The 19,768-nt window shown below is 51.8% G+C and overlaps 4 protein-coding genes across 4 annotated transcripts; 2 read left to right on the top strand and 2 right to left on the bottom strand.

Annotated features, from left to right (window-relative positions):
* Positions 1 to 137: 137 nt before the first annotated feature.
* IUM83_00534 (histidine-tRNA ligase) lies at positions 138 to 2,481 on the bottom strand (the record flags this gene model as incomplete). The annotated part of the gene is made up of 14 exons (XM_067924310.1): positions 138 to 281; positions 355 to 423; positions 506 to 571; positions 654 to 869; positions 952 to 1,029; positions 1,099 to 1,210; positions 1,279 to 1,356; positions 1,433 to 1,521; positions 1,604 to 1,647; positions 1,719 to 1,765; positions 1,850 to 1,928; positions 2,007 to 2,070; positions 2,151 to 2,225; positions 2,293 to 2,481. 14 exons carry the CDS (start codon positions 2,479 to 2,481, stop codon positions 138 to 140), a joined length of 1,350 nt encoding a protein of 449 aa, XP_067788549.1.
* A 147-nt stretch (positions 2,482 to 2,628) lies between these two features.
* On the top strand, positions 2,629 to 4,017 carry IUM83_00533 (uncharacterized protein; the record flags this gene model as incomplete). The annotated part of the gene is made up of 5 exons (XM_067924309.1): positions 2,629 to 2,982; positions 3,070 to 3,519; positions 3,610 to 3,688; positions 3,743 to 3,819; positions 3,898 to 4,017. 5 exons carry the CDS (start codon positions 2,629 to 2,631, stop codon positions 4,015 to 4,017), a joined length of 1,080 nt encoding a protein of 359 aa, XP_067788553.1.
* A 195-nt stretch (positions 4,018 to 4,212) lies between these two features.
* On the bottom strand, positions 4,213 to 6,546 carry IUM83_00532 (Ankyrin repeat protein; the record flags this gene model as incomplete). Its single annotated transcript, XM_067924308.1, has 6 exons — positions 4,213 to 4,491; positions 4,570 to 4,822; positions 4,899 to 4,952; positions 5,029 to 5,417; positions 5,501 to 5,729; positions 5,819 to 6,546. 6 exons carry the CDS (start codon positions 6,544 to 6,546, stop codon positions 4,213 to 4,215), a joined length of 1,932 nt encoding a protein of 643 aa, XP_067788552.1.
* Positions 6,547 to 7,369: 823 nt separating this feature from the next.
* IUM83_00531 (uncharacterized protein) lies at positions 7,370 to 8,143 on the top strand (the record flags this gene model as incomplete). Its single annotated transcript, XM_067924307.1, has 1 exon — positions 7,370 to 8,143. The coding sequence occupies one exon, from the start codon at positions 7,370 to 7,372 to the stop codon at positions 8,141 to 8,143; it is 774 nt and encodes a 257-aa protein (XP_067788555.1).
* Positions 8,144 to 19,768: the final 11,625 nt, after the last annotated feature.

Raw genomic sequence — 19,768 nt, 5'->3', positions numbered from 1 at the left:
TTGCCTCTTGGCAATAGTCTATTGCTGCACATCGAACAGTTCATCTATTGATGTTGTCTATGAACGTGAGGGAAAGACTAGAGCTGGACACCAGCATGAGCAGGAAGATTCACACGCCTTCGACGGTGGTACAATTCTCAGGGAAATTCAAAACAGCCCAGTTCAGTCATCGGCACCTCAGCCTCCTCTCGCTTCTGGAGGTTCTTCACCTTAACACATTGCTGCTCAAGCTCCGCCCCTCCAAGGATGACAGCATGGGTGCTGCCGTAGCGTTCGGCAGCCTGCGGCACCAACAAGCGAAACCACATTTTGTAAGATTGTGAACCATCATCGTTACACGAGCCACGAGAGTACCTTCATCTGCTTCTTCATATTTCCGCGACCATGGCAGAAGTGAACCGTCAGGCCACGTTGACGAAGGGTCTACACAGCGAAACGATGTAAGAGGATCAGTGTAAATTTGGTGGCCGATGAACAACGGCACAACTATCGTCACTTAGCTTACCTGGGCAACCCGCATGGCTTCGTGTAGTACTCGGTTCAAATCATCACCTGCAAGAACAGGGACGACCTGTGGTGCATTAATCAATCGAAAAAAAAAAATGTCAGGCCGCAAGATAACGTTTCTGCGTGGTGATCGCCATGTTGCGTACCGCAATCGAGATAGCTGTCGCGGTTGGCATCTCTCGGAGCAGATTAAGCCGGTCGACACCAGCAGCCCAGCCCACACAAGCTGTCGCAGGTCCTCCTAATGACTCTGCTAGACCATCATAGCAGCCACCGGCTAGCACGGCAATCCCTCCCGTTGTTGCTTCCTCCGTGCTAGAAGTATTTTCAACAAACTCAAAAACAGTGTTGCTGTAGTAATCCTACCGATAGATACGTTCGTCAAGAATGAGCATTGTTCAGTAACCGTCAGCCACGATTTAATTAACAAGGTCAAGAACGCACCAGTCCTCTTACGAGGCGAGAGTTTTGCCGATAGGCAATGTCCAGCGCGTCCAGACCGCTTAGCACGCTATCGAAACGCTGAAAACAACTATCATGTCAGTTTGACAATGTAACCAACCACCTCAGCAGAAATTATCGCTTCCTTACCGTTTTCGATTCGTCAGAGAGAAAGTCGCTAAGCTGAGGCGCTTCAACAATAATTTTCTGGTCGACTTCACTCTTCGAGTCTAAAATTCGAAGAACACTGCCCCGTTCGAGGCTAATAATTTTTAAACGAGTTCCCGTCAGTGATCATGCATCACGTCTCCAAATCAAGCACCGACGCACCGGTTGATACTATCCGACGATAGCTCGTCCTTGAACTTGGAAAAATATGCTTCCAGCGCAGCACGATACCTTGTGCGGCTATAGGGATACATAAAGTATCAGTGGCGGTCAAATGAGCAAACTAATGGATCGTATGGGTAGTTTTGCTCTTTACCTTTCGTTGTCACCCAGAGAATTCAACTCCAACATGACCTTGTCCTTGATTCCCAAGGTATCTAAGGCGTCAGCAGCCATCGCAATGATCTGCACCAAGGTTAAAGTGAAGCGATGTAAGCTAACTACTACAGCAATTCCTGTCCCACCGGTGAAGCACCATATGCTATACCTCTGCATCGACCGAAGGGCCCGACGAACCCACAAATTCCACGCCTGGGAAAGCACGCAACGGGAAACATGAGACCAACGTCTTTAAGCAAAAGAAAACTATTCAAGCAACACACCGAATTGCTGAAACTCCCGGTACCTTCCACGCTGAGGGCGTTCGTACCTGCACCCCAACGATAATAAAACAGTTAACTTATGCTGATGCCACTTCAAGGAAGAAGAAAATAAAAACGCAGTCGCCACCCACCGGAACATGCTACCTGAATACGAGAGTTTCTGCGGCAGCGCGAACAACAAGTTGTTGCTCACAAGCGCCCGCATGATCCCTGCAAGTATCGCACACATTCACGAAAAGCTTCAGCTTCAATGTTGTAGCAATTGAGCCCAATGCATCCATCCCCCACCGGCAGTTCCTTCAGGCCGCAACGTCACGCTCTTGCCCGAGTTGTCCTTGAACGTGTACATCTCCTAAAGTTGCAAGCGTAGCAGAAACCAATGTTGCATTAATATACGCAATCGCCTCCAACATCCAGCAGTGCGCTGCTCACCTTCATGACGATGTCCGATCCATCTCCCAGCGAGCGCGAGAACAAATCCGTGTATTCCAGCAGCGGCGTTTGAACCTGCACACAATAAATCGTCAGTGGACAATCCGCCGACCTAGCCACGCAGTAATTACTTGATACGCACCGATCGGAATCCGTAGCGCTCGACTGTGCGTTGCAGCACGTCGAGCACCTCACGGTGCTGCTGCGAGTCCTCAGCCAGCAAGTCCCTCGTGCCTCGCACGCGACTGACAGCCTTGGCCTTGGCGGCCACCGCCAGCCAGCGCCGCGTCCCGCTCGCCTGCACAGGCCGCGCGCACCGTGGCCCCAGCATCGCCAGCCTCTCACTGAGTGAGTCACTCGGGTAAGTATCCACTTAGGTATCGAGGTCGTATTTTCGGCGAATCAAATTCACGCGGCCTCATCTGCTGGTTGGTGTGCAACACTCCAGTGAAATGGGTACACAGCGAAAGCGACGCCGATGAACTCGCCACCGCAGCAGCAGCAGGCGGCGGCCGCCGACGCCGCGAGCCCAAGCAAGGCGCCGATCGTGCCCACCGACGTCAAACTCGTGCGCCACACGCGCAGTTGCAACCGCCGCGATGTCTGCTCCTGCATGCTGCGCGTGGAGAGCGCCTACTTCCAGAAGAACCTGGCCGGCAAGGCCGCCGCCGAGAAGAAACGCCGATCGGACGTCGTGGACGCAGTGGTTGCGACAGCGAAGCACAAAGCGCGCAAGGGCCGGAAAGTGACCAACATCCAGCAGCTCAACTACGAGCTGAAGCTGCACGTCGCGGCCTTCCTGCCGCCCATTGCGCTCGGTAGGCTGGGGATGGTGAGTGCTGCTGCGTTCTGACAGCCTGGCTGCAGCTGAAGGCGGGTATATTGCGTTGCTGACGAGTGTGCTGTGGCCCGTTGACAGACCAACAAGGCGCTCAGACACGACGTGGAGCTCATGGCCAAGCAGGCGGCCGGAGAATTCCTAGCTGAAGCCGACCAGGACAAACTGCTCAAGCAGGAGAAGCCCAGAGCGACCGAGTCGTGGTCGCAGTTCATGCACAACCAGATGACGTGCGTGCACAAGGTCTTCGTCTACTACACAGGCTACAAAACCGGCGCTATGAGACAGCAATTTCCACATTGGGCATTCGGCGTTGTCAGCGTGGACCCGAACGAGCCACACCAGGTCATCCTGCCAAACACGTGGACGTTCCATGGGCATAACCCATGGCTTCGGCGGCGTGGGAACGGAAAAGACGGTGAATGGCTGCTGATAAAGAAATATGCAGCGGATAAAGCTCCGAAGGATTTCTTGTTGCACGTCAAAACGTGGGCGAGTTCGTTACGGCCAGGGTCCATGCTAGCGATCGCTGTAGGTGATTTTTATGCTTTCACGGCCAGAATTTAGGCATGGATACTGATTTCGAGGTCTGCTTACTCAAATGTATCGCAACATGAGCAGTACCAGAACGCTGGATCCCAGGAACCAGCATGGTGGGAGGCGCAGGCGTGGTATATATGGCGTGGTGACGGCAAGCAAGGTGAGGATATTTGTTCTTGAGAAGGGAGGATACATCTAACATTTTATATGGCAGACCCTGCAATTGTGTATGATCCTGAGACAGAGACCCGCACAGAGATCCATCCTGATGATCTAGTTGAGCACTTCAGGGTGAGTTTTTTCGCGATAGAAAAAAAACTGGGACGCGGCGGCTAACAACCTAAATTGCGATGGATTTCACTGGAACAGGCACATCCACTGCACGTAATCGACGTTTCTACCAAGCCTGGCGAGTTATGCCGACGATGTGCCAGCCAGAACAGGACGTTCAAATACTGTCACGTCGACAAAGGCCACCCCATGTTGTAGCCCAGTCCGAGCTACCTTGTCCCGCCAAGAAGTAAAACCTAGTCAAAGATAGTAGATGAGCAGGGCAAGTTCACTTTGTGTCAGCTGGTAGCCTCAACCACTCAATTGATTCTCTGCTTCACGCTTTGACCTCATATCCTTGGTTTGTTCTTCCTATCAAAACTAAGCAAATAAAAAGCTGATCCGAGCTCATTCTTACACGGCAATGACCGGCTGCCTACGAGGTCCTGTGAGCTTGGACAGACCAGCCTTAAACAGACTCCTCTTTTCTTTGGCATTGCCACGTCGGAAGCGCAGCAAGAGTGGGCGTTTCGCATCATTCAGCGCCCACAACGTGTGTTTCAGACCCGCGTGCTCGATATTCGCGTTGCCAATAGCAACAAGGCAGTCTCCCGGGTTCACAGCTGCCGTTTGGCCATGGCTGCGTCGCACAATGAGACGCGGAGATCTCTTCAGGCCGTCAAGCTTGGGCGCCTACATTCAACAAGCAAATACAAGCAGGAATGTAAGAATATCGAGGTGGTTCTTACAAAAAATATCACAACATCGTACCAGCTGCAGTCCGAGCGGGCCCTTGCGGCTGATGGAAACTTCATACTCGTTGGCCTTGGCAGTCCTCAGTGTCGAAACGCTAACGACCCCCATTGCCACGATTTTGTACACACCCGTGATACTCGTGACTGCTGGGTGCTCAGCGACCTCTTGAGTCGTAATCGTCTCATCAGCTGAAAACTCAGCCTCATCTCCTTCTTCATCTTCCTCCACCATGGCTTCACGCACACTCTCAGTGATTTCCCGAGCTCGACTATAACACAATACACCCGTTTGATCGTCAATCAACAGCTCACCAATTTGTAGCGCATAGCAATGTTAAGACCTACGTAGTCGATCCTCTGCGAACAACCGTTGAAGATTTATCAGACTTCGGCGCTGGTCTGATAAATAGAAATCATAGTATTCGTAAGCACAAGTTGATAAAGATGAAACAGCACCGTCCACGTATTTGCTTACCTGGCAGAGCTTGACAATTTCTTCGACTTCTTCGATGACCGTGAGCTCTTAAGCTCTTTCAGAACCAAGTTGTTGACACTCCCCATCGACACTGTGGTTCCAGTGTCCAGATTCTTTACGCACAAGTTACTTTCGGCCACCGAGGCTGGCAGCTGAATTGGCGTCGGCTCGTATTTCTCGTAAACAATACGATATAGTGACGGTCGGTCCAGCGTCTCCACGTCCAACGTGATCGTGCCCACATCACCAGGAGGGATGCTAAAGGTCTTGGACACTTGAAGCCACAATGCCACATCAGAGTTCATGTCGACCACGCGAATGCGATCAAGCGGGCTGTGCCCTGGAGGAGCCTGAAATGTGATCTTGAGAGGCTTGCCAAGGTCGCAGTTCTAGAGCGGAATATAAAACAACAAAACGAAAGAGTTAGAGCTGTTATAGTTGGATAAGTCCCAACCATTTACCACCGGCATACCGATTTGCACTTGACACCGTAGCCAGTCTTCTCCGCCTGACGACGGAAGAATGCCCAGGCTGAACACACATTTTGCTCGTGTTGCAGCTGCTCCGTGTGCTGCAACAGACTTTTCGCACGAGCCACCTTGGGGATGTTGAAGTCTTCGGGGCCGTACCCATACGGGTTAAACTCGACGCGGGCTCCACGTCGAATAAGTTCTGCAGCCACATCATCAGCTCCGCTGGCGCTGCTCACAGTAAACAAATCCCATGGATAGTTAGTAAAAAGGAGTAGCGATCCAACCAAGCCGGTTGCACGTTCTCCCGACTCACGTACCAAGCATAGTGCAGGCAGCTCCAGCCTAGCTGGTCCTTGTGGTTCATATCGCATCCGGCGTCCAGCAGGATAATCGCAATGTGCAGGCGAGCGTCGGTGTCGCACTTGCTAGCCAGCATCACAAGGTTGCGCTGGCGGTTGTCCAGGTACTGCACCTGCACGCCACGCTCAATCGCGACCTTCACGCCCTCCACCGATCCGGTGCGGATGGCGTGCAGCAGCGTCTGCAGCAACGCCGCCTTCATCAGGCGCGTGATCTGCGTATTGGACTCCATGGCGCGCACTCGCCAGCTCTTGGACGCCAGCGGGACAAACGGGCGGCGCGCGACTGAGCTGGACTCGGCACTTCTCGCAGTAGCAGGTCGGGCGGGCAGCGCGCGCTTCTGCAGCTGCTGCTTCTCCTGCTCCTTCCACGAGTCGTCACTAGGCGTCTCGAGCTCGGGTTCGTCCTGCGTCTTGGTAGCTCTCGGCTTCTCCTCCAGCTCCGCGTGGTGCTGCCCCGCGGCCTCTACAGCCTCCACCTTTTCCTTCAGCGTTCCGGTCTCGTCACTCGCCTCTTCTGGCTCGATCTCGGCTTCTACGCTCTCGAGCGAGGCGCTCTCCTGTTTGTCTGCGGCCGCGTCCTGCTCGACGGCCGCGTCGCTAGCGCTTCGGCTCTTCTCGACGGCGTCCAGACTGGGCTCAGCGGCGGCGCGTGTGTCACTCATGCTGGGGGCGTCGGATGGCATCGGCACGACAGCGGCTGCTCAGCCACGAAGACTGGGTACTGCAAGCACGGAAAGAGTCGACGAGCTTGTGGCGGCGCGCGGAAGACGCGAGACTGCCGAGGCCAACGGCAACGGTGGTAACGACGGCTACCGGATGCAAATTTTTGTTCGTTTCCCCACAAAGAGTCGGACGCTGTTGATACAGATGTCGAGGCGGAAAACCTGGCGAAAGGCATGATCCGCGCAACCGCTGAAACGGACAGTGTATGGAATTCGACACTCTGATACGGCATCGGATCGGGCTGCGATACGAAGGGGAACAGCACCAGGATGTCCTCCTGCGATGGGAGCACAGCGTCGGGGTTGCCCCCACACCGATAAACATGCGCTGCGAGCTGCAGGTGCTGCGGGTGGATTGTTGCTGCGTGCTGTCTGCAGGCAGCGCCGTCGGGCATCGCCGCCACACGTTTCTCTACAGGCAGACTAGAGAAAAGCTGGAAACGATCCACGTGCGTGTTGTAACGTTATGTGGCTTCTTAGTGTGGCTTCACTGGACCGTCGAGTCTATTCTTGACCCCACCGTCGTCCTGCGGGCTTGCCTGGCGGATCGTTCGCAATCGCTCGCCGCTAAATGGCTAAATGGGGCGCGCTGGCCGCGAGAATATCTCGGGTTCAACGAGCTGCGCGCCAAGGATACCCGGATCAGAAAGTGAAGATGATGCTGCCAGCAGCAGCGAGCCAATTAGTAGCACTCGCGAGAGGCAGATCCACGGCTTACATCGCAACTTGCCTGGCTCCACGTCGATACGGCTAACTACTGTAAGCATCCAGCAGTTGCGGAGTCATGTACCTCGCTGACGACTGCTTCCACTCGAGCATCTCGTGCCAGCCCGACAGCCTCAGGCCAAAACTCATGGCGAAGCTGCTGAACGTGAAGCCCAGCCCGCGCATGGGGGCCCCCACGCAGTACGTTCTGCAGTGCATCCTTGACAAGACGGATCTTGAATGGACCGTGGACCGCCGGTACTCTGATTTCCGCGAGCTGCGGAAGGTGCTGCACGCGTTCTTCTTGCGCCGCGGCGGCGGTGCCCGCCCGCAGTGCTTTGGTTGTGCTTGGTTCACGCAGACGCTGCGCGGGTACTGGTTCCCGAGACGCCACCTCCTGTGCTCGCGCTCACCCGACGTGATCAACAAGCGTCGCGTCGGGCTGCACCAGTTCGTGCAGATACTGGCGTCGCACACGTTCTCAGCGGTGCCCAAGTGCATCTCCTGCGCCAACACCGTTTTCCCGATCGTGCGCGATTTCTTCCTGCGCGGCGCCACCCTCCCGGACAACCTGAGCTTTAAGACCCTCGAGCGAGCCTTGCAGCCCGACAACTTCTCGCCGGTGTCCGACCCGAGCAAGAGCAAGATCGAGTTTCGTAAAAAGCGTTCCGTATGGAAGGTTCTGCAGATGGAGAAACCTGTGTTCTCCAAGCTCAGCGAGTACGAGCAGCAGCAGAAGACGAGGGACCGGAAACGGCAGCGGGCTGTATGGCCTTCCACACCGCTAGAAGACGGTTGGCGAGTAGCTCTCGAAGCCTCCGACAGCGCCAGCGTTGTCAGCTGCGAGGTCTAGATGCGAATTAACTCATTGAACAGCATACCGTGAAGCCACAGCTTCTGTTTTTGCTTCTTTGGTGTCAACTCTTGCTAATGTGATGAGTCGATTCGTACGTTGCGGCTCTTTAGAGCCTGAGCCCTAACGCTCTCAATCTCGTAGTGGTTTTGCTCCTGAACACTTTTCAAGCTCACTGATCAAGAAGCAGTCCCATCCGGGACGGAAACGCATGCGACTATCGATCTGTAGATAGTACTCTTCATCCTGGCACAGTTGCTGTGCCTGCTACACACGGGCCAACAACTTCACGATAATTTATCCCATGTACCCGGACCTGAAAAAATATGCAGCTGAGACGATGCATATTTTTTCTCTAGATGCGTTTGGGTATCATCGTCGTCGTCCACCTGCAGGCAAATACCAACGGAAATTCGATCAGGAAAACACGCTTGTGCTAGCAAGTTGTCGACGGTGTGTCTGCATCCCGAGTCTCGATAACTGGGAATTGCAACGAAAATTGAAGCTTGCCTTGCATGAACGGCCTGTTCTCCTGTGATCGAGGGTGGTGCGCTATACCTGCGCTTCCTGCGGACACTTCCGTCGCCTTACCGTAGTACCAAATCGTCACAGCCTTGCGTTCACGATACGTCGGCGCTCGACGCCAAGGCGTCGAAACACCATCAACGCACCAGAGACCTGGAAATGAAATCCTTGCACCAACAGAGAGAAACGTGCTAAAATACTAGAAACGTTTTTTCATTATGTAGGAGGTCGTAGTAAATTGCGAGCTAGCCACTGAGTTTTTGTCCTTAACTCAAGTACAAATTTTGGTCCTTATTATATGGACAAATTTCGGTCCTTATTCTAAGGACAAATCTGTGCGGCTCTGCCAGAGCTACGCAACAAGCGTCGTCGCTGTTGTAGTTGCAAGCGGACACTAAACGAACGTCGATTGGGTGTGTCCAGCGGTGAAGGCCACCAGAGGCTTCGCGAAGAAGGCATTCCTTTCGAGAATTTTAGAGGGTACCTTATGGCCAGACCTCGGAAAATACAGTATAGTATTGAATTGCAAAGTTTCAAATTCCATAATAATAACTCCAATAATTTCATGTTCAGTAATACACATTTATTGTAATGATTTTTCTATTGCAAAATGCATTATACTTATGTTTTGTATGGAAATCCAATTTACTGATTTTACTGTCGCAGTAATAATTGTACTGGAGACCTTGGGGTCCAATAATACATATTTCCGTACAAAAATACAGTAATTGCAATTCAATAATAATTTTTTCCGAGGTCTGCTTATGGCAAACCGCGACATGGCGAAGACCGAATCCGTGAAGAAACGATCCCCAAACAAAACACGAATCAAGCCGAATACATAACGTCTTCTCACTGAAGAAGATAGCATGGCTGCTGAAGAAAGAAAAGCTTCTGCAGCATTTGAGGTTGCAGAAATCAAACGCATGATGAGAGCCAAAAAACAAACCGTGCGAGGCTGGAAAAGGATACAGGACGAACTAGAAAAGAAGCAGCAAGCTACAGTCAGAAACGCCTACGGGCTGCAGAACGAACCGAAAGATGCCGACAGATTGAAGCTGAGAAGGCAGAGAAACACGTAAAAAGCAAGAACTCAAGCAGCAACAGAGCGAGAAGCACACGCACTGCGCAATCAAAAGAACAAGACTAGGAGAAGGCCAACGAAACAGATGCAGAAGAAGCCAGCTGCGGAGACATTACCCGAATTTACTCCGAGCTGGTCATTGTTAACGTCAATGTATATGCTGAGCTTTACCGAGCAAGCATCTAGCTCCACACCAGAGTCCTCCGACTTCAGCTTTTGGATACAATGCGTATAGATTTTGATCGAAAATCCATAAGGTAATGGGGTGGCGATAAGGCTCCCAAACCATTTGGGGCCTCTGAAAATATGTGAATATTTGAGCACGTCAGAAGTCGCTGAATTCGCGTGTAGTCTCAGCTCGGAGTTATTTAGGAGATAGCTGAAATGCACAGCTTTGGGCTTTCCATCGGTATGCTCACCATGTTTTTTGAGTAAATATTTGTTGAAATGTGAATCATTTAGAAAATAATCGGCCAAGTTGGTTCCGATTACCCTTACTGGATCGTTTGCAAGACGGTGGTGGAGCTCGATTGTCGTTTTTGCGTCTAGAACACAGCTGGTCAAGAAGTTGGCACGGATTCGGTAGCTCCTTCATGTTGTGGAATCTCTCGAAGCATGACTCCTTCCCATTCAATTGTGAGGTACGACAGAGTACAACACCGCATGTGTTGCATTGGAATCTAGTTTTGAAACGTGGCCAGCATTCTCGATGTCGTGATTTAGCGAGCAGCACATAACCAGGGCTAATCAAATTTCAATGACCGTAATAATAACAGGCAGAAACTTACTGGAATGACTTAGGGCTACTAGCATCAATCCCTTCTCTTTTCAAGCGGAGAAGATCACGTGGTTTGATGTCGTCAATGGGCAACGGGTCGTTGGTCAACACGAACGAAGTACCCGTAGATGTTGGAGTTGCATTCTTAGAAACAAATTGCTTGGAAAATGCTTTCGACGGATCGACGGGCCACAACCCGATGCTAAGCCACGAGTTGTCTTTGATATCGTCCTTCCACGCTCGTTTAATTGCTTCTCGTACGAATCCGGCGACCATTTGCTTCTGCCCGCACGCTGCCCAAGTGGCTTCCGACAAGTAATCCGCGATGTCTCTCCACTTAGATTTAAACGATCGATAGTATCCGGCATCGAGTGATTGGAGAATGCGAGTGGTGTGGGGTGGCAACGACGAAATCTCGATTTGGTTATCTTTGAATTTCTCCAGAACTTCCAATGCGATGTGCGCACTGTGATTTTCTAGAGTCAGGAGAACAGGCCGAGCCGGGGGTATGTTCTCGACGAAGCGGTCGATCTAATCCTTAAACACCTTCGTGTCGATGAAAGCATTCTTCGTCGCGGTGACTTTGCTACCGCACGGGTCTTCCTTCACTAGATCTTTCACGCAATCTTTCACCGCGATAGATGAAAAGTGGCGGCAACACAGTCTCTGCCGCACTGACATTCATCAGGACCGAGGTGTTCTCTTTATTAAGGCCGCGCTTCGTAGACACATTCTTTGTACAAGTACGTCCTTGGGAGAACCATCTTGGGGGCCAATGCCCGTTTCGTCATAGTTGTAAATCCTGGTTGCTGGAAGTGGATTCTCTTTGAGGAAGTGCATGTACTCCGCGAAGAAACACTCGATCTCCGTCTTGTCGACATTGGCTCTCGCTGCATCCAGAATACGAGCCTTCTGGCGCTTATCTTGTCGTTGTGCCGTTCGAGAGAGAGACTGATCCATTTATCCGAAGGCCCACCTTGCGGAACTGGTGCTTGTGGCCGTCGCGTCAAATGTCGAGTACCATGGACTTCAGACGCAGCCGATTCGCCGGGAACCCCTTTGCATGTAGTTCGATTAACCCCAAGACGAGGCCTTTCTCTTCAGCCTCCAACAGTGCGCTATCAGGACCCGGCTTCAAACCGATAGGCTGGCCGTTCAGGTAACGACGTAAGCTTGCGTCTGCGACGGCGAAAGATCGGCTGATTTCTCTGATTGACACCTTCTCCGGCTGGCTTTGACCCTTGTAATACACCGTCACTGCTGCCCGCATCCGCCCAGTAGTCCACTACGCCATCTTCTCTTGAGCTCGCTTGTTCCGATATGACACTGGGGAACGCATCGTGCGCGCGTTGCAGAATTGATGTAGCGCGGAAAGAAGCGCGGAAAGAAGGCCGTGACTGGTATAGGTAGATTGAAGATCGGATCTTTAATATGAATTAAAGTATTGAAGGCATGCGAGGTAGCGGCTTCACAGTGCACCAAAATGGGTTCTGCGCCATTTTGGGTCGACTTACCCTTACCGGACCCCCGTTCTCACTTTGGTGCAATAAAAAAATCAAAGCCTACCGCCGAGCTTCATGCAACATGTGGTCGGTGTGGACATTTCCTTTTTTCACCACCCTCATCACTTTGGACTTGGCTGGAGATAATGCGTAGGAAGTAGGAAATATAGCACAGATGTATCGAGAATGAAGGACCGACCAGAATTAGACAGGTATCTGACTAGAAAGGATAACTAATATGAGGGACTCCAGCCACATGTATGGCTGCAGCAGCTTTGGTTTGTGGAAGAACAGCACTTCTGCTTTCTCCCCACCAGCCCCCAAGCTTCTTTCTTCCTCTTCCTTCCCTACAGGCCAGTTTTGAAATACTGGTAGCACTGGTTGGTCAAGACTCAAGCGACCATGGCCCCGACGACACGAAAGGCACCTCGAGACGGCCCACAGGAAACCAGGCCGCGCTGGAGGCACAACTCGCCCCGCTGCGTGCCTAGATTACGGTGCTACAAGCCATGAATCGAGCTGCACGCGCCTCAGGTGGCGAGATCAAGCCTTGTGTGCCAACTAGTCTGCCTAAGTTCAAGGAGAAGCGCGACGAGGACGTTCGACAGTGGCTGTTCCAAGTCAAAATGCTCTGTCGCATTCACGTCCATGACGCGACAGATGGAAACACAACGCTGCCCGCGATCGCCGGCACGGCAATGGAAGTGCCGGCGCTAGGGTGGTTCTTATTCTGGGCATTCAGGACGCCAGCCGAGGAACAGACATTGCATCAGTCCATCCATGACCCCCTGTCGCACTTTGAACCCTCCAGCGACCAAGCAGTCCTACGCCAGAATCTTCGCCAGCTGCGTCAAGTCGGTGACATCGAAGAGTACAACGGCAAGTACTCATCCCTGATCTTTCGCGTCGAGCGCATGAGCGAGGTCGACCAAGTCAGCTACTGCTGCGACGGGCGCAAGCGCGCAAGCCCACGTGAAGCTCCAGAACCCGACAGCGCTGAGCGGAGCGTGGGATCAACCGGTCAAGTACGAGATGTCGCACTTCGGAGGGGAACGCAAAGCCGGACGTGACAAGTCTGAGCACGAGCAACGTTTCAGCAGACTACCGAGATTGCCCACGTTCTAGAACAAGAAAACGTTCAGCAACCGGTCATACAAGCCCGGTGACTATGCTCCATCAACACACACGAAGGAATTCCCAGTGTGCTCTACTACTGCAAGAAACCTAGGCACCTACTCAAGAAGGACCAGGGAAACGTGAAGCCACGCCAGTAGAAGAAGGACTTGACGTGGCGAGCGCTAGCGAGCAAGATTTAACCGTAAACGAGGCTACGTTGAATCTGCTTTGTGATGACCCTCTCGTCTACAATCGAGCGCCGCTGTTTTCAGTCATCGGTGACTTGTGTCATCGTGAACAGACGTTTAATACCAAGCTCCTGTTGGATTGCGGTACAACGTCAAATTATGTGTCTCGTGAGTTCGTGCGAAAGCACCACCTGACGACACACGTGTATGCAGAGCGAACCATCCAAGTGAAGCTTGATGACAACAAGATTGACGAGCCTGTCCTAGAGTTGGTGAAGATTGAAGTTCGACTTCAAACTACCAGTGTGTTGCCGTGGTGTTCGACATTCCTGAGGAATTTGATTGTGTTATTGGGATGCGGTTCTTGGTGGATGTACATCGACTGGAAGCGTCTATGCTTTAAGAAAGACGTCTCGGATGGAGGCTTGGCGATGGAAACTTCGACTCCCTGCGGGGGAAGTGCAGCCCAGTTAATGGCTCTGGGCTTCACGATGCTGTGGATAGCGAAAACACTCCTGCGATAACCGTGATTCCTGTCGAGCCGCACGCAGGCCGAGTGCGAAGTCGAAGTCGTCGAAAGGCCAACCGGAGACGTGAATATTCTTTCTCGAAGAGAGAAGAAGAACGCGAAAGCGGTGGCAATGTTTACTCTTGGAGTGGTCGACTCGGAAGGAGTCGAGACGGAGTACATCACAAGGAAGAAACTACGAAAGTTTCAGCGGTTACCGGCGAAAGACGCACCCGAATATGATTTCATGATTGTGTTGATGAATGATACGATCGAGCAGATCGAACAAGACCTCAAACGCAGTGACGATCCGGACAACGTTGGTTCAGAAAAACCAAGCGATTTCTCCAGACGGATTGGCAGACATTCAAGGACAACCCAGCGTATTCAGTCATTATCGACTAACAAAATAACGTGTTCGCACCAGAACTGCCCTATGGACTACCGATGGAGCGTGTCATCGAACATCGCATCGATGTAAATGACCCCAATGTGGCGATGCACCGACAATAGTGGCGACTCTCGCTGGAGGAGAAGACGGAGATTGACAAGTGGGTACGCGAGATGATTTCGAATGGACTGGTCCGACCGAGTATCGGCCCTCACGAAGCTCCGACGTTTTGGGTGCGAAAACCAGTCGGCTGGCGTATTGTTCATGACTACCCCTATTTAAACACGAACACCATTCGGCAGAGTGTACCGATGACGCACAAGGAGGATGTTTTCGATAGCATGGCCGGTGCCTACTATTTTTCGAGGTGGATCCGATGTCAGCATACTACCAGGTACGGATGAAATCCAACCACATTAAGTACACAGCTTTCCAAGTGCCCAGTGGCCTGTATGAATATTTTGTGCTACCCATGGGAGTCAGCAACGCGCTAGCAACGATGCATCGGTTGACATCGTTATTATTCAGGAGCTGTCACACGTTCATTCTACGATGACATCTATATCTTCACGAAGTCGAAAGACATCAACGAGCATCTGCGCCCAGTTCGTGACGTTTTGGAAATTTTGAAGAAGAACAAGCTGTATGTGAAGTTATCCAAGTGTGTTTTTCTGTGCTGAAGAGATACCATGTCTTGGATATGGCATTGGGTGAAATGGTGTTCGCATCGACCCAGACAAGGTGCAAACAATTCGAGACTGGCCAATTCCTCGGACACAAGAATAACTTCACAGTTTTCTGGACTTGACTGGATATGTTCAGCGGCTCTGCGAGCAGTATGGGGAGTTGACAGCACCGCTATTTGCGCAACTGAAGAAGAGTCAGCGAAACTCAAAGATCGCACAGAAAGCCGAACAGCTCAAGAACTTCAAGGCGTTGAAGCAGCGATTGTCTAGTACGCCAGTGATCCACCTACCCGATTTCAGCAAACAGATGCATCTGCGAACGGACGCGAGCCCGTTTGCCGTCAGTGGAGTTCTCTTTCAAGTCATGGATGGAGTGGAACACCCAATCGCGTACACAAGTCGGAAGATGAAGCCAGCAGAATTGAAATATCCGACGCAACAACAAGAGCTTCTCGCAATTGTTAATGTGTTAGCTGCGTTTCGGACATACTGCTTCGATCGACCAGTGATGATTGAGACGGATCATAAGTATCTCGAAGGGATCTTCCAGCAAAATATGGCAAACCGACGACGCGCACGCTGGTATGATATACTAGCTGAGTATCAACCCGTATTCGCGAACCTCCCCGGAGCGAAGAATGGCATCGCGGACGCGTTAAGTCGCAAACCGGAGCTGAGGCCCGAGACCAAGCAATTTCACGACTTACTCGTACCCATCTTCAACAAGACCAGTTATCAGCTGCGTGTTGCCGAGATCAAGCCGACAAGCGATCTGATCAAGTCTGTCATTGCGGTGATTTCCAAAGACAAGTTCATTCGTGGAATTAAATGTGCAATCAAGAAGCGTAAGCAACCAACTGAAAGGCGCGGCGTACCCGCAAAACAGTACAAGCCGTATTTCGAGGAGAATTACCTGATTTGGTATCAAGGGTCGACGGATGAAAAAAAAGACCATCGTGGTTCCCAATGTCGTGACACTGAAGCATCGTGTCATTAGGGAAGTGCATGATTCCAGCTACGGCGGACACCTGGTTACCGACTTGAAGCTTCGAGCGGATTGGCATTGACCACAAATGGTACGTACGATCAAGAAGTACATCGCCGACTGCGAGGAGTGTCGAAGGAACAAACCGCGGCTCGCGAAGACACTGGATCTGTTGGAGCCACTCCAAATACCAGATGAACGATGGAGATCAATCTCGATGGATTTCATCACAGACTTGCTGAATACCAAGCGTGGGCACAACTCAATCTGGGTAGTCGTCGACCGGTTAACAAAACGCTCACACTTCATTGCGACAACGAAGACCGTGTCAGTTCAAGAGGTGGCCACGCTGTTTATCGATCACATTTGGAAACTCCATGGAATGGCGAAAGACATCATATCCGACCGCGATACCAAGTTCGTCTCAGCGTTGGAGTCAAGTATTTGAGAATGTCGGTACGAAGCTCAAGATGACGGTCGCGTACCGTGTCCAAGGTGTAGTGGGCCTACTTTGACTCTCTACTTTAGCTTACACGTGCGCCATGTGTATGAGGAAGCGTTAGGTTTATTAATAATTTGAATTAATTATACTTGAATCCACACGTATAATATAAATTTAAATCAAATAAAGACAACAAGTAGCTAGGTTAAGGTAAAATGAAACTGTATTGTTTCTAAATTGATCTTCCTCCTAAATCTGCTAAAACCGTTTTATCATATATGAAAGCGGTTGACAGCGGCTGGCTGTCAGAGCCCCGCCAATATGCACGGCTCTAATTGGTAGAAATATGCTGCTTTCTTCCAATAGGATCTTTGGGTATGTGTGGACCACTCATTGTGGTGCCCCACTTCAATGTATCCATTGGTGTGAGTTACACAAAGGTGAGGAAGTATCTAAAACTTTTAACAGATATTTATCTGTTAAAATAACAAGTGACTATTGTCACTTGTGTGTGTAACCCCGTTGCATCCTGCGATACATTACGTTGTGTCGGTTGGTGAAGTCTTGGATGCGCCGAGGCGAGATCAGAGTACTGAATGAAGTTCCCTTCAATACTCGTAGTTAAACACAGCATGGCTGTTGTCCTTGATCATTGCCAACGCGATGGCCACGGCCAGTCGTGACGACATCTTCACTCCGGCACGGCGGGGCCTCCCGATCTCCTCGTGCAGGAGCGGGTACAGCCCCACCGATGCGGGTCGATCTTGCGCCCACGTGCGAGTTAATATCGCTCCCACAACCCTCAAGCGTCTTACAGACAAACTGGGCCGCCAGCAGAGTACCATCCTAGCGTACTTGTGCTAGCCGTCGTCGAGGGTGTCCTGCAAAGCCGATCTCTTTCCTCACCAGTCCCAAGCCTTGTTCGTGTTGACGCGTCTGTCCGCGGAGCGGAACAGCTTGGGGAAGCGATCAAGCGCTCATCCATAGAGTCTTTTCTCGCCGTCCTCGGCAGCGCTGCTCTCCATCCATACAATGCAGCGCTGGCGGGGACTACGTGCTGGAGCGTGCGCCGGCCGGGATTGTCCAAGGAGAAAGCTTGAATGCGTGCTCTAGTCGGCCACACAAACAGACTCGACGGGCAGGGGCACGCAAACGTTTTGACATTGCTTTTGTATGTGACTGGATTGCACCACTATTTTTGGTGCACGACGAAATATGATTGGAGTACTATACATTCCCACTCATATACTATTCATAACTATATTCTAATTAAAGTGAAGGGATTAGTTATTTGTTATTAGTTATTGGGACTAAGAAATGATGAATTTAGGCATTTGGAACGATCCAGACTACACCAAAGTCGAATTGCTCGTGCTTGTTAGTGCGTGTCCGAGCAAATAAACCCAAGAAAATATGCCAGGTAACTAAACTTGATGCAGTGTACCAGCGCCTCGTATATGTTACACCACCACACCACCCGGAACTATCGCCTATCGAGCTTGTATTGGCTGGAGTGAAGAAAGGTTGCCGATGACCCTGCATCCTCCATGCCAGAATAGCGGACCAAAACCGACGCGGCTATTGACAATCATATGTGACGAGGTTAGAAGAAAAAACTCCTGAACCCGTCTGTCGGCTACCCGAACCCGCTCGGCCTGAACCACGACTGACTGCGCTAGACTTCAAGCAGATTGGATCGTTCTTGGTGATAGCCTGGCTAGGTCTGGGGTCTGGACGAACTTCGCTCAGACTCTGAGCCAAGTCAGCACACAATCGAGGCCCAGGGTGTTTGACTTTGACCACCCAGGGTCTGTGCCAAAGCCCTGAGGCTGAGCTGAGATCCCAGAGTTTGAGCCCAGCATCCGCAGTGGCATCTCAAGTTTGCTGATGGGGTCACAGCCGAGGGTCTGATGTCTGGACGGGGTCAGAGGTCTAGGCAAGTTGGCCCAGAGGGGTCTGGGAGAAGTCGGTTTGACGGTTTCAGTCAATCACTTGGTATTAGTAGTATCGGCTTTAAGCAGCCTGTCTGTGGGTATATGTGTGTCACTCGCGCCGACCAATCGGCGGTGACATTGGACATTGGCGTCTACGTGGCTGACCGGACCTCGATCACGATGGCTACAGCGACCCCTAAGTCGCTGATTTGCGCCCAAGTCAGATTTAACCTCGGGCTGCGTGTGCGTTGTTCAAGGAAACAAGTGGCCAACCGTGATACATGGGCACACGGCCAGGTCAGCATTCGACGGATTATATCTCACCCTTGTTCAAGGTGTACCCAGAGGGAAATTGCGCCCTCACTTGGTGAGCCTTCGTTTGTGCATGTATTGTCGTGTAGGAACACGCGCTAAATTATATAAGGCACACTTTCCCCACCAACAACACCCACCGAGTCACCGAAGACTCAATGGGCTTGTTAGGGTTAGAACCTGAAGGCCCAGGAACTTTCCCTTGCACCGGGTTGATGTTTTCCCTGTGTACCGAGCTTCCGCTAGTCGACCGACGGAAGACTCAGCGTCACTAGCCACGAGCAAAGGCTAGCACGCTCTCACACACAAAATATACCTCGCAGGCCTCAGAAGGAAGGGTCCCGGCCTGTTACGGCGTGATACGAGGGTGCCGGAGCTATACTCCGGTGGGAAGAAATAAATGGAGTGCGCTCTTGCTCCTCCAGTTTCTGGCGACGACTCGCTACCAATACACCGGCCACTAACTCTTGGCCCTGCCAGGGATGAACACACGCTACACTAGTAGATGTGCCCAACGACAGTCATAATCCTACCTACCAAGTTTACCTTGAGCTGCAGGTCGTTCACTGCAGGCACCGGTGTCGCCCTTGCGTGGTTGGGAGGAAAAGCTGTTCTGTTATTGTTGCCCGAAGGCTTATCTTGTCTTCTCTTCAGTTTCCTATCGATCAATACAAATATCAAGTATAAACGCGTCCGTTTTTGGACCGCCAGTTGTAACTCACGACTCTTCGGCGCTTTCTCTGCGATGTGGCGGCGTTACCGACGGCTCAAACGGCCGCTGAAACGCCACCGACGACTGGGGACAGGCGCCGACGACTCATAAGTTCGGATCTTGCCAGTAGGTTCGCACCGTACTTAGCGAGCTGTGACCGCCCGCGCTTGACTTGGGACCGTCGACGGGTCATCGTCACCGGCCTATTTAGGCCAATCAGCGATCGGGGAGTTTGGTCCAATGACTGGCGATGGGTTGTGACTTGCCAGTTGGCGCCGGCGCCTCGAGTCTTCTACGCACCCTGTCTCGGCTGCATTTCTCGACACCACAACTGGCCCCACCACTATGCGAACTATTGTCTGGAGAGCGTCGTGGTGCTCCTTGTGTCTACTTCAACGCTCGTGGTGTCCAGTGCTCTCGTACAGGTCTCGCGAACTTTACCTGCCTTGGCTCAACGAATGT

This window comes from Phytophthora cinnamomi (genome assembly GCF_018691715.1).
Source record: "Phytophthora cinnamomi strain GKB4 chromosome Unknown Contig53, whole genome shotgun sequence".
In the NCBI taxonomy this organism is placed as follows: domain Eukaryota; phylum Oomycota; class Peronosporomycetes; order Peronosporales; family Peronosporaceae; genus Phytophthora; species Phytophthora cinnamomi.
Note: the sequence above shows the minus strand (reverse complement) of the source record. Positions and strands in the feature narration are given on the sequence as shown.